This window comes from Varanus komodoensis, unplaced genomic scaffold (genome assembly GCF_004798865.1).
Source record: "Varanus komodoensis strain SLA01 unplaced genomic scaffold, ASM479886v1 scaffold14_1, whole genome shotgun sequence".
NCBI classification, from domain to species: domain Eukaryota; kingdom Metazoa; phylum Chordata; class Lepidosauria; order Squamata; family Varanidae; genus Varanus; species Varanus komodoensis.
Genome location: NW_025335438.1, coordinates 20,874,500 through 20,886,605, shown reverse-complemented (window position 1 = coordinate 20,886,605; position 12,106 = coordinate 20,874,500). Strand labels below are relative to the sequence as shown.

The 12,106-nt window shown below is 40.0% G+C and overlaps 1 protein-coding gene across 6 annotated transcripts in view; it reads right to left on the bottom strand.

The window, feature by feature from the left end:
• The window catches only part of NOL4 (nucleolar protein 4), a 128,518-nt gene extending 116,669 nt beyond the window's left edge, over positions 1-11,849 (bottom strand). For all 6 annotated transcript variants that reach the window (XM_044424133.1, XM_044424135.1, XM_044424136.1 and 3 more), the window contains exon 1: positions 11,577-11,849. In XM_044424133.1, coding sequence (XP_044280068.1) covers positions 11,577-11,849 — 273 coding nt within the window. The remainder of the gene's footprint in view (positions 1-11,576) is intronic.
• Between the last annotated feature and the right edge of the window lie 257 nt (positions 11,850-12,106).

Sequence of the window (12,106 nt, the reverse complement as noted above, 5' to 3'; positions counted from 1 at the left end):
ATAGTTTGTTGTTGGTCTGTATACTGTGAGTTGTTCATGATTAACAATCCATAGTTAAACTACAGTGCACATTTTACATGTAACCCATGAGTCAACGGCAACCCCCAGTGCAATGACAACCCATGCTAAACCACTATTCAACCCATTGGCCTGGTTCACTCATAACAGAAATCCAGAGTATGGGTTGAGAATAGGTTGGGTATAGCTTGTTGATGAATTGTGCGTTTTCATTACATTTGAACCCACCACTGTGAGTTGTTAATGATGAACAGCCTTATTAGACCAAATGTTTAATGCACAGCAGCACTAGTGAGTCCACTTGCTGTATAAAGGTCCCAGGTAATTGAGGTCTGGGCTCAGATCTGAGCATTATACTGCTAGAAGCAGGGAGGTCTAATTGATAGATGATCTGCATTAACAAGATGGGTCTAGCAACTGACCCAAAGGCATATCTGAGCATCTTCAGAAAGCTAACCAGTGCAGCTGGGTAGTCAGAAATACACTGCACTGTCATTCTCACTGCCTGCCTTATAGCAGCAGCCAGGCAAAATCATCAGAACTGTTTCTCAGGGTATCCTATAGCAGGACAGCCACACCATCATCCCCAAAGTATTATGTATGTGGTCGGTGTAATCACATGCACTGCAGTTGTCTCTATGTTGAGTGTCTGTAGATACTTGTAAAGAGCTATCATATCCCTACTCTTGTTTTCCTTTCTAAAGGGTAAACATACTCAGTTCCTCCAATCTTCCTGTGTAAAATCTCATTCCTACTCCTGTCATCATCTCTGTTGCCCCTTTTTGAACGTAATCCTTTTTTTTTTCTGAATCTTTCTTAAAATGTGGTGTCCTGAATTGCACACAGCATTAGAGTCGGGGGCCTGAGCAGCACAGAGTAAAACTGCAATTTATAAATAACATTTCTCTTCATGCAGTCTAGCATTCATTGGCCTTTTTTGGAGCCACAATATGCTGCAGGTTGTTATTTAGCTTGTGACTAACTACAACTCCAAGATCCTTTTCACACATACTATTGCCAAGCCCAAAATCAATTTTGTAAAATCCATAATGCTTTACATCATTCATGTTGCTGTATATTATCTTGTTTTGGTGTTATACTGCAATTGAAATTACAATGTCTCTTATTTCTGTGAATATCCTTACAGCAATGTGTAGGTGACTGGCCACTCCCAATGTCATCATAGCAATTGCAATGTTTGCCCTTAAATTTTTCAGTTCTTTAGAATTCTTTTGTACACAGGAGGCCCAGTGATTTAGCACTATGTTACATCTTGAACTTACTTGACTTTTTTTGGCAATACCTCTTCCATCTCTACTGCCATAATGACAAGAACCAAACTCCGTACTAATGAAAAAAAGTTATATAGATAAGAATAGGTTGATACCCAGTGCCTGCAGTCACTGGAATCATTAAAAGCAGGAATCACATTTGCTTCTACCCCAACAGTATCCACCAAGTACATTCTTTCCTTTTTCCTATATAAGTAATAGGTTCCACTTTAACATAAACAGGTCACGTGATGCATATTGCAATGAGAATAATCCTTCAGTGATAGCCTTTGGGACCATGGCTTAGGGAGGTGCCTTAATGGAGGCTTTGCAGGCTGAATAGGTTGGCCTGGTAGGCCAAATCTGGCCTGCCGGCTGGAAGTTTGCCATCCATGCAGTAAACATATACTTGCACAGGTTGATTTCCCAAGAGCTTCTGCAATGGTTCCTTAATAAAGTCTCCCAAGTCAGTGCATCTGTCATGGGGAAAGAGAACTGGTTTTCTTATAGATCAGCAAAATAGAAACATTCTATAACAAGGTGTCCAAGTATCCAAGGTTGGGGATTGATTACTTTTAACTTTAATAAATTGCCTAGAATACAGAATGAACAGTAACGCAGCAGAATATACAGGTAACACAAAGTTACTCTAGATGCTAAAATTCCAAATAAGCAGTTAAGAACACCAAAATCCTAATTTTGCATATATATGTATGAGTCTAAATTGATTATAACAACCCAGACAATAGCATTTGACCTAGAAACCATCAAGTCAGTTTGGCCTCACTGTGCTAGGACAGTGGAAAAAGCAAAAAAAGTAATTTTATATTGGGAATTTTAAAGAAAATGGTTAAAATCTAAATAACAAGTACTATAATGCTGTCATAAAATTCACTGGGCATCCACAGCTAGAGAAGATGTATAAAAGGGCAACTAAAATTATCAGGAAGTTGAGCAGAATCTGTTTTATAAAACAAAGAGCCTGGGGTTTTGCATTTTAGAAAGATGATCAAGAGGGCATATAATAGGACTTTAAATAACACAATGAATAGTCATGAGAAAATCAAGTGATGCTATTCTCTGTCTCTCAGCACATTAGAACCTGAAGACTTACAGTAAAACTGACTAGCAATAGAAATGTAAACACACACCAAAAAAAGTGCTTCACACAATACAGAATTAACTTGTGGAACTCATTGTCATGATGCTGACAACAGATGCCATCTTACAAGGCATACACAAGTTTGTGAAAGGTACATCTAGTGAAGTCAGGCATGACTATTAAGAACAGAATCTCCACATTTCAGAGCTATTATCACTCCCTCTTAGTGCGCTGTGGTAGTGGACCACACTATTAAGAAGACAAGAGGGGGATATCAGCATGCTGAAGATTTGCAGAAATGCAATAAATAAATACATCTAAAGAATCAGAGCAGCAGAAACAAGAACAAACAAAACAATTCATTGAGAATCAAGTATGCTTAGTAGTTAAGAGAAAGTTGAAGGTTCAGTGGAAAAGAAAAGTAAAAGCTGGGAATGTGGGGAGCAAAATTCCTCCTTTGAGAAAACACAGCCTATAGGATCTGGAGGAGGGCATGGCTGTCTGACTAGCAAGGATGCTGAAGGACATTTCTGGTTATGGGGATGGGGACAGAGTGTAGGCATGTATGCAAATGCCAAATGCGGCATGAAAATCCAATGGATTTTTCTGGTTTGATCCTCTGGAAGTCATTCCATTTTCCTCCTTCTCCCACCTGCTGATATCAATGCTATTTGTCTTGCATGAGCTAATATTGTTAATGGTGGCAGTTTGTACATTTTTTATGCTTATTGTTTGAGTCTTGCAATTTGTACAAATTGTATTTAAAATAAAATCAGAAAACCATGGGCATTGACCAAGAGAGGCTGCACATACAATTTTTTATTACTTTTTAACTCACTTACTGTTAAGTGAAAGAGACCATAAGATTTTTGTTTGCAAAATGGAGAGGTGTAGATATCACTCCACATTGGAGATCTCCTAGTTTTTGTGTATGTGGGGTTTTTTGAACCTGACAGCTGTCAGTCCTACACTTTTCCTACCCTTTCCCAAGACGATAGGTGCCCAGAAAAGTAGAAAAAGTTCAAGACACACTAATTACAGGAACACAGAGTTTTGACCACTTTAAAGCTCAGGCATTCCTGTCTACAAAATTCTGAAGTCCCTTAAATGGGGTGGCTCATAGTCCACTCTTGAGAAAAGACAGAAAAAGTATAGGAGACTGTGAACTGTCACTTTAAAAACTAGAGGAGCTCTGCAACAAAGGCAGTGATCAATTTCTACTCCTTTCTCAAGAAAAGAAAATCTTCTCAATGCTTTGTTTTCACTTGACAGCTCGCCATGTGGCAAAATAAACAGAAAGTAACAGATTAACCTATTTGCACCCTCTTTTGTTCAGTGCCCATATTTGGTCCCTACTGCACGTTGATACTTCCCAGGACACTGACAGGGCAAGATTTGCCATTTCAGACCCCCACAGGTGCACCAGTGTACACTTGCAAATACCATTTTTATTAATTGTACAGATGGCAGAAAACTGGAAAAAGCATAAAATATTCTCGGAGTCAAAAAGCGGGCTGGGAGGAAAGTGAGGGAGAAGAAAGAAGGGGAGAGGCACAGTCCACTGCCACTTGCCAAAATGGAAACTTTGTAGAATTCCATCAAGTTTAAATGAAATGGAATTTCCAGTTTTGAACATCTCTAGGACAGACTTCACCAGCACACTGCAGATCCCATTTGTGTCTCTAAATACCACGTGTTCAAACTATCTATGTCCATCACATGTGAGTTCCACCAGGCCATTTAGGTAGCAACCACTACTAAACTAGATTTATTTATTTCCTGACTTTTTTTTTCCTTCCAAGGAACTCAAGGCAGCTTTTAAATAATTCCCTAGAAGAACTTTTGGACCAAACACTGCACTTTTTTTATTTCCGAGCAAAAATATAAACACAAAATTGCAATGAAATCAGTGTTGCAAGCATAAAATCAACTTTTGTAAGTCTTGAGACTTAAGTAATCATATTAAAATATATGTGCAGTCAACCCAGACCCATGCATATTTAATCAAAAGTGTGTCTCACTTAGTTCAATGGGAAGTAAAATTTTAATAGGACTGCAGCCTGACAAAACTTTTCTTTTTCTTTTGGTCTTTTTGATACCAAGAAGCAGGATCCATTTATCTTCAGTACTGCCTGGGAACACTGGCATGGGAATGGACCCATTTTCTCTTCTTTTAGTTATTCTGCCTTCCCCAACCTGGTGCATTCTAGATGTGCTGAACTGCAACTCCTGCCATCTGCAGTCAACATGGTCACTGAGGCTGTAATCCTACAAATCTGGAGGGCACCAGGTTGGAGGAAGCTGTCAACAGATTGAAACAACCTAATTGCACAAATTAGAAACTTTTTAAAAATCTTGTTGTGATGATGATGATGATGATGATGATGATGAAATGTATATATCTTCTTTCCTCCAAGGAGTTCAGAGCAGAATGCAATCACCCTGTGATGTGACTTAAGCTGCTCATACTCTGCCCATTTCTGCTTCTTTTAAATCGTCATTAATGTCAACTAAATGTGCTATAGAATATAAATAGATCACAATTACAAACTTTTGCAAAGGAAACATTTTCTTTTGGGCTTGCTTCCAGCATTCCACAGCAAAGTTACATCCTAAAAGATGATTACCACAGTATTCAAACTTCTAAAATACACTCAGAGATAATTTGGTGGTTGTACATTGGTCACATAATTAAGTTGTTTGTTTGTTTCATTTGTGGAAATATAGCTGAGCTACATCAAAAATGAAAACAAAAAACTTAGTTGATCAACCAGGCCAGTGTTTGGAAGACTTCTAGAGAACTGACCAAAGATGAAATGAAGTTGGCATACACTCTGTAGCTCAAGTAATCATTATTAGGAATTATACTGTAGAATTTCAAAAATAACAAGAGGGTATGCAGAACACAGAGTAAGCTATTCCCTAATGCTTCCCTGCAGTTTGTATGCTCCCTAACCTTGCCATGAGACATACTTAATCACATTAGTGATTCAGAAACAGAGTGGTAATAATTTGGAAGCTACATATACCAAATTAGAACATTGGTCTGTCCAGCTCTGTAGTCTACATCAGTCTTCCTCACATTGGTACCATTCAGATGTGTTGCCCTACAGTTTCCATCATCTCCAGCCAGGATGCCCTTGAGGGGTCTGGCGGCGGCACAGCTCTCCAGACTTTAACACAGAACACAGAAGTTTTTCCCAGCCCTACCTGGAAATGACCCAGGACTTCTACATGCTCTACCACTGAGCATGCCAATGTGCATATGTTCTGCTATGGAGCTACTGTAGCATAACCACATGCATCCGGGATACTTATTTACAAATCTTCAGTAACATTTTATTCCCAGTGATACTGCTCATACCACATATCAGCTTTGTGTGGTATGGACATTTGTGGTATATTAAAGTTGATCTTGTGGGATTCAGTTTTATCCATATGCTTTTTACAAATTTCATTTCTCTTAAAGCTATCCCAGCAACTTATAAGAAAGATTTATAAGAATGTATGCTCTTACATTGTCATAGTTACATAAAAAGGAACATGACTAGCAGCCCAATTTTTAAAATTTGTATTTGGGGTGTGCATCATTATTTTACTGAGAATGTAGCATAAATCATGTGTAGTTACACAGGCATAGCTACTGATACTTTTTATCACCAACATTTAGGTACTGATACAGCAAATTAGGAATGAACCACTAATGATATTCTAGTAACGCAGCCTTCCTGGTGTCCTCCAGTTCTATGCTCCATCACCACTCACCTCTAAACCAGCTCTATAAACCTCACACAGGTGCAGTATAGAAAAGGTAGCAGGATACACATCTTTCTTCCAAGTGAGAGTCAAGAGAACTGTCTGCTTATGAAGCTACTGTATCCTAAATCAAACAATTGGTTCTTCTAACTCAGTATTGTTGATACTGGGTGGGTTCACATGATGCAACATATTATGGTGGTTTCTTGTGCAGGACGGCCTGCTGAAACCTACTGTGGTATTTCAGTATGATACAGTTGGTTTTTAGAAACCATGATGAGAGCCAGTGTGGTGTAGTGGTTAAGAGCATGGGTCTGGGACTCAGGCGACCTGGGTTCTAGTCCCCGCTCAGCCATGGAGCCAACTGGGTGACTTTGGGCCAGTTGCAGACTCTCAGCCCAACCTACCTCACAGGGTTGTTGTTGTGGGGATAAGACGGAGGAAGAGATGTAAGCTGCCTTGAGCCCTTTGTAGGAAAAAGGCAGGATATAAATCGAAAATAAAATAAATAAGAAACAACAATTATTCTATTTTTCCATGCTTCATGTTTTCTCTGGTCATCTGAACCTGGCATTGTGGCTTCCACAGCCCTGGTGTTCAGTTGCTACAAAGTTCTCTGGAAAGCACAGCAGCTGCAAGAGCTGTTCCAGCCATCCAACATGGGATTGAGATACATGTCAACAGTGGGAGGATGAGTGAAGATGATGGAAACCATGCTAGCATACAACCACTTGATTGTCTGTCAGGCACATCTAGGCAAAATAACAACCAAAAAAAAAAAAGGAAACCATGCACAGATATTTGTTGCAATATGTGAATGCAGCCACTGATGGGCATTGGCTGTGCAGGACTTCAGGCAGGAAGTTTGTGAGTCCTACCAGGAAATGCTGATAATGGAACATGGAACCTTGTGTGAGCACCACTAAGTTCTACCACTAAGCCACAGCCCCTCTTGCGTTCAACTGGGCCACCACCTGTACCTTTATTCTATTCCTTGCTTCTTACACGATTCATTCAGTACCCATAAATCCTACACAAATAGGTATTACTAAAGTGTTTGCACTCCAGACTGTAGAATTGGAGACAAGTTGGCCCAACAGATGAGAATACATGTCAGACAAATATACTTTTATTTTCTTAAGAGGGAAAAGTTTATTTGAAGTTTTGACAAATATTTCGCCCAACTTGTCTTGATTCTAAATCAGTTTAAATTTGTTCATCTGTTGTCCCTGAAACTTGTTGATGTCATCTAAATAATACAGGAACCTACTTCTCTATTATTTCTGTAGAATTTATGGTAATCTCTGTCTGTTATACTTTTGGCATTAAATAATGACTGAATAGCAATAGTAATTTACCTCAGGCATTTTATAACCATTTTAAATAACACTGATTTAAGTGGAAGATGTGCTTTTAGCGTGATAGATATTATTTGTACAATTATGACTTGACATTACTGATCTTTTCTTCTTTCCAATTTAAGTATGAACCAAAAAAAATCTCACTGATAAGAGATGCCAAAAAGTTATACATGAAATTATTTGTAGAGTTTCAAACATATTTATGGTGGTACAACAATGTGAGTACAGTTAAAACTTTATACTGATTATTATCAGCCATTTGGTAGAGTTTATGTAAAGCCCCTTGATTAGGCACCATTTCTCTATTCCCATCATAGTTCTGAATTCATGAAGAACAGATAAATACAGGAACAGAGGGGAGAGTAACAGAGATACATTGTTCACTGAGCTGTTCATATAAATATTCTACTGTGTGTTGTCCCACTGTAGAGTTAAAATGGCTGTATTGCAGGATGTTGTTGCCTGGTGACCAAGAGTGCATCTCCTATACCACAGAAGGACATGAACACTGAAAGACTGATTTACTCCTATTGCTCACCCCAAGACTCAGACACTGAAATTAAATGTGCATTCAACAAGCTAAATATTTCTTTTCTCTGCATACCATTTAAATGGAATATGACCTTGTGAATCTGAAATATTCACCAAGCATACAACAGCAAAACAAGAGGAAATACTTGATCAAGCCATTTAATAAACATATTAGAATACTGCTACTGTAAGCCTGCAAGTTATCTTTGCTTAAATGAAGTCTGTGTTGCTTGTCTAGTCTGCTCTGGTGCAAACTCCCACCTGCTATCAGTCTCTCTTTCTTTCATTAGAATCAAGTAGTTAATTAGCCCCAGCCTGTCCTCTCCCCTTCTCTCTTTCCCTTTAATGCAGCAGTAATGATGTCTAATTACCAGCAGCAGTGGATTACAGAACCTTCAGGAGCATATCTCTCTTGCTGACAGCAAAGCAGAGCAACAAACCTTAAAGCAATAAAAAAGAGTCTAATTCTGGACAGCGAAGATGGTTTATTTCATTTCTTTTTTGCCAAGCCAATGGCTTTTAAATTAAAATTGTTGCCTTATGTAACCCATTAACACTATGGGGATGTCTGAACTGACCGGGATTATCAGTAATAATTGATTTTACAATGATCTATCTTTTACATACAGTGACTTTTCAAGTGGCCGAAAAAAAGTTTTCCATTATACAGTGCTACAAGTTAGTCTCTGTGTACTGTAACAGCTAAAATATCTGTGACAACAGTGTCACGAGCAGTGCATGCAGCAAACCCATTGGATACTTCAACAAAGAGTTAGCACTTAAACTTTTCCATCATTACTGCAGATTTCTAGGGATGGGTGAAATGGTGAGTTGCGAAGTTGGCTGAAGCATCTGTCCATGGTGCCAGTAAGTAAAGTTGAATGGCTGTATGCTTTTTTGTTTTAATTTTCAAGGGGAAATTAAAATCCCCCTTTAATTCAACTATTGATACATATGCAGTATGCCTATCCCACTTCTTTTAGGTTGATTTAAACCTTTTCAATGGCTATTATTGAGTCTAGCTTAATTTGCAGAGAAACCATTTCATTTTCTTTTTTCCTCCTACTTTGAGTACTGAATATGCTTCAGGCAAAGTCTGAAGTTCTTAAACATTTGCTGAATCTTTGACTGGAAGCATGAAGTTTGAAGTGCTTGTAGTTCATTCAGTAGCATTTGTGCAGTCTGTTAGAAGTGAATGCTACATGGAACACATTTAGGAAATTAAATATTCTAAAATATTGGATTGGATCTAGACTTAGGCATACTTCAAGTAGACCTAGTAAAATCAATAACAAGTCATGATTGGCATAATTGATTTGAATGGGTTAACTCAAAATATGACTACATCTGAATTTAACCCTCAAAAGTGAACTTTCCTTGTTCAGTGAGTGCTATGCCATTATACAGAATATTGCATAAGTAATGCATAATGACATGCCTATTTTCATTTGATTGTGGTCACTGAAGTATAGAAAGATGAACATTTTAAGGTTATATTAGGATATCTGTCAAGATTGCTCTACTGACATTCTCAACTCTGAGGTTGCCATCTTATATACACATATCTAGGAGAAAGTCCCATTGAACTCTGAGTATACTTGTGTGCTACTGTGGGGTAAGTTTTTTAAAGATATGTAAATATATGTCATATTTGTAGTGGTTTTCCAATTCAAACAGATAAACACAATGAAATATTTAGTAGGTGAGTATATTAAGGAGGTTGCTAGCCGCAGAAATTTGGCTTAAAGTTTGGCAGAAAGAATGGGGATAGGTAAACTTGTTTAGAGAGGACATAAAATATAAGTTAATGCAAGCATTCACTTTTAAAAACCCAGAGCACCATTTTATCTGCCTATTTCTCAGATTATCATTGATTGCAAAAGAGAAATTTTAGCCTTAGCTGCACAATAGCAAATAAGTCACTCTGAAAGATAGACACTGTCCACAACTCCTTTAAAAAAAAAACCCTTCTCCAGTGAACAAAAAAGTGAATAAAATAAATTACTATCTATACAAAACTTCTTTTCTGGTGGACTTTTCTGAAAATTGTGTTATGCTTCAATGTTATACTAATAATACTTGAATCTACATTAAATATTGCAGTCATAGGTTTATAGTGAAATGCAACTCACTCTTGAAATAATGGGTTTACATATAAGCAATAATGTACAGCCCCAAATCCATAAAACTTTCACAAGGTATTATGCAATGCTCCTGTAGGCAGCTGAACCCAAAAATCAACAGAGGAATGAACCCTTGTTTCAATCAATGTCTTGCAGCCCAATTTCACTTTTTGAACTAGTTACCTAATAGCATCCTTTCTTTCACTAATCACATATATGGGCATATATAAATATTTTGATTGTCTTTCCAATGAGTCAAAGATGCACACGATTCTAGAATTCCTGTCTACAGCAAACACTACATTACATCTTACTTCCTTTTAAAAAAATCAAAAACTTCTTTAAAGCTGTAATTGAGAAGCTTTTTCCTAGTCTAATAAGAGATTGCCCTGACAACAAAAATGTGTTCCATCAAAACCCAAATACCAAATGTATGGAGTTTTAAAAATATTTTTATTGCACACATTGCCATATACTGGGGCCAGAGGCAAAGCTCAGAAGGCAAGAAATGCTAAATGAAGGAGTTGAGAATGTGAACCTACTTGTAACCAACAGTTCCCATCTTCCGAAGCAGGAAATGCTGTAGGTCCTGCCACCATCACAACCCAGCATAATAGTACTTGTGCTGAGAGATCTGCAAGCCTGTTTTTGAGTCTCAGTTTCTGGAAGGCTAGCAATACTTCTGGGCTGCTATCAACTGAAAGACTTGAGCAAGCTCAGAGAGAGAGAGGGAGAGAGAGGGAGAGAGAGAGCGCGAGCGAGCGAGCGAGCGAGCGAGCGCGATTTCCCCCATTTGGTCATGTGCAAGACTATGGCTCTTTTGTCGATCACCCTGCCCTCCGCTTTCTGCAGTCAGCCACGCATGTCCCTGCTGCTCAGCGGACGTGGGCTAACAATGAAGAAAAAGAAGCTAATATCCTGGGGAAACCCCCAAATCAACGACCGCCTGGCTTTGTGCCCATAAGGCTCCTCTGTGCTCTATTCCATCGATCGAAATGTGTCTGGTACAGGTAGTAGCTGCAGGACACACCACGGGCCCTCGCTATTCCCCATTCAGCCCAAAGGGAAAGAAATAATGGATTCCCCGTTTCCGCCCCTTCACCTCCCCAGCCACCCCACAAAAGAAAGCAGGTTATAGGGGTGTGTTCTGTGCATCTGCCATGTAGAAGGAAGGAAGGAAGGATCACAAAGCCTCGGCAGCGGAGAAGGTGCCAGGGAAATTCAATATAGGGAGAGGGAGGGGGAGGGAGAAACGATGTGGAGGAGGAGGAGGAGGAGGAGGAGGGGAGGGGGAGGGAACAGCCTGAGCCAACGAGGGGGTGGGGGTGGCAGCTATGTGGCGTCGGCGGAGGCTGCTCCCCACTCGTCCTCCCTGATGTGGCTACATAACAAGGCAGGCAATTTCTCTACTAACCGTGGTCTTGACAGGCACGTAGAGTACTTGCTTCGCTCCGCCACCGGCACCGCCACCACTGACCTCGTCCGGATTGCCGAGCTGGAAACCTTTGGATTTGACCCAGAATTTGAATTTGGCGTTATCCGTAGAGCTCGTCTCGGAGCCGTTTAGGAGCTGGACAATCCGCTCGTATTTTTTACGGGTCACCGTCTTGGTTTTACCCGAGTCCCCGTAAGTCCTGAGGCACCAGTCTTGGAACTGGCGGTACATGTCCCGATCGCCGCTCTCCATAATCCCCCTGAGAGAGAGAGACACGCACACAAAGCGGGCCTGGGGGAGGGGACGGATCTCCCACACCTTCGGGGCACCTGTTCACCCCGGGCACATGGAGAATCCTCCACCACCAAGATCCGGCGAGAAGGCGGAGGTCCCGCGGCAATCACACGAGAGCGGGCTGCTGGGGTTTTCCCTCCTCCTCCTCCTCCTCCTCCTCCTCCGGTGGCTGAGGGGCTTGGCGGTCAATTCCAGCGTGGCTCGCCAGCAGTCCC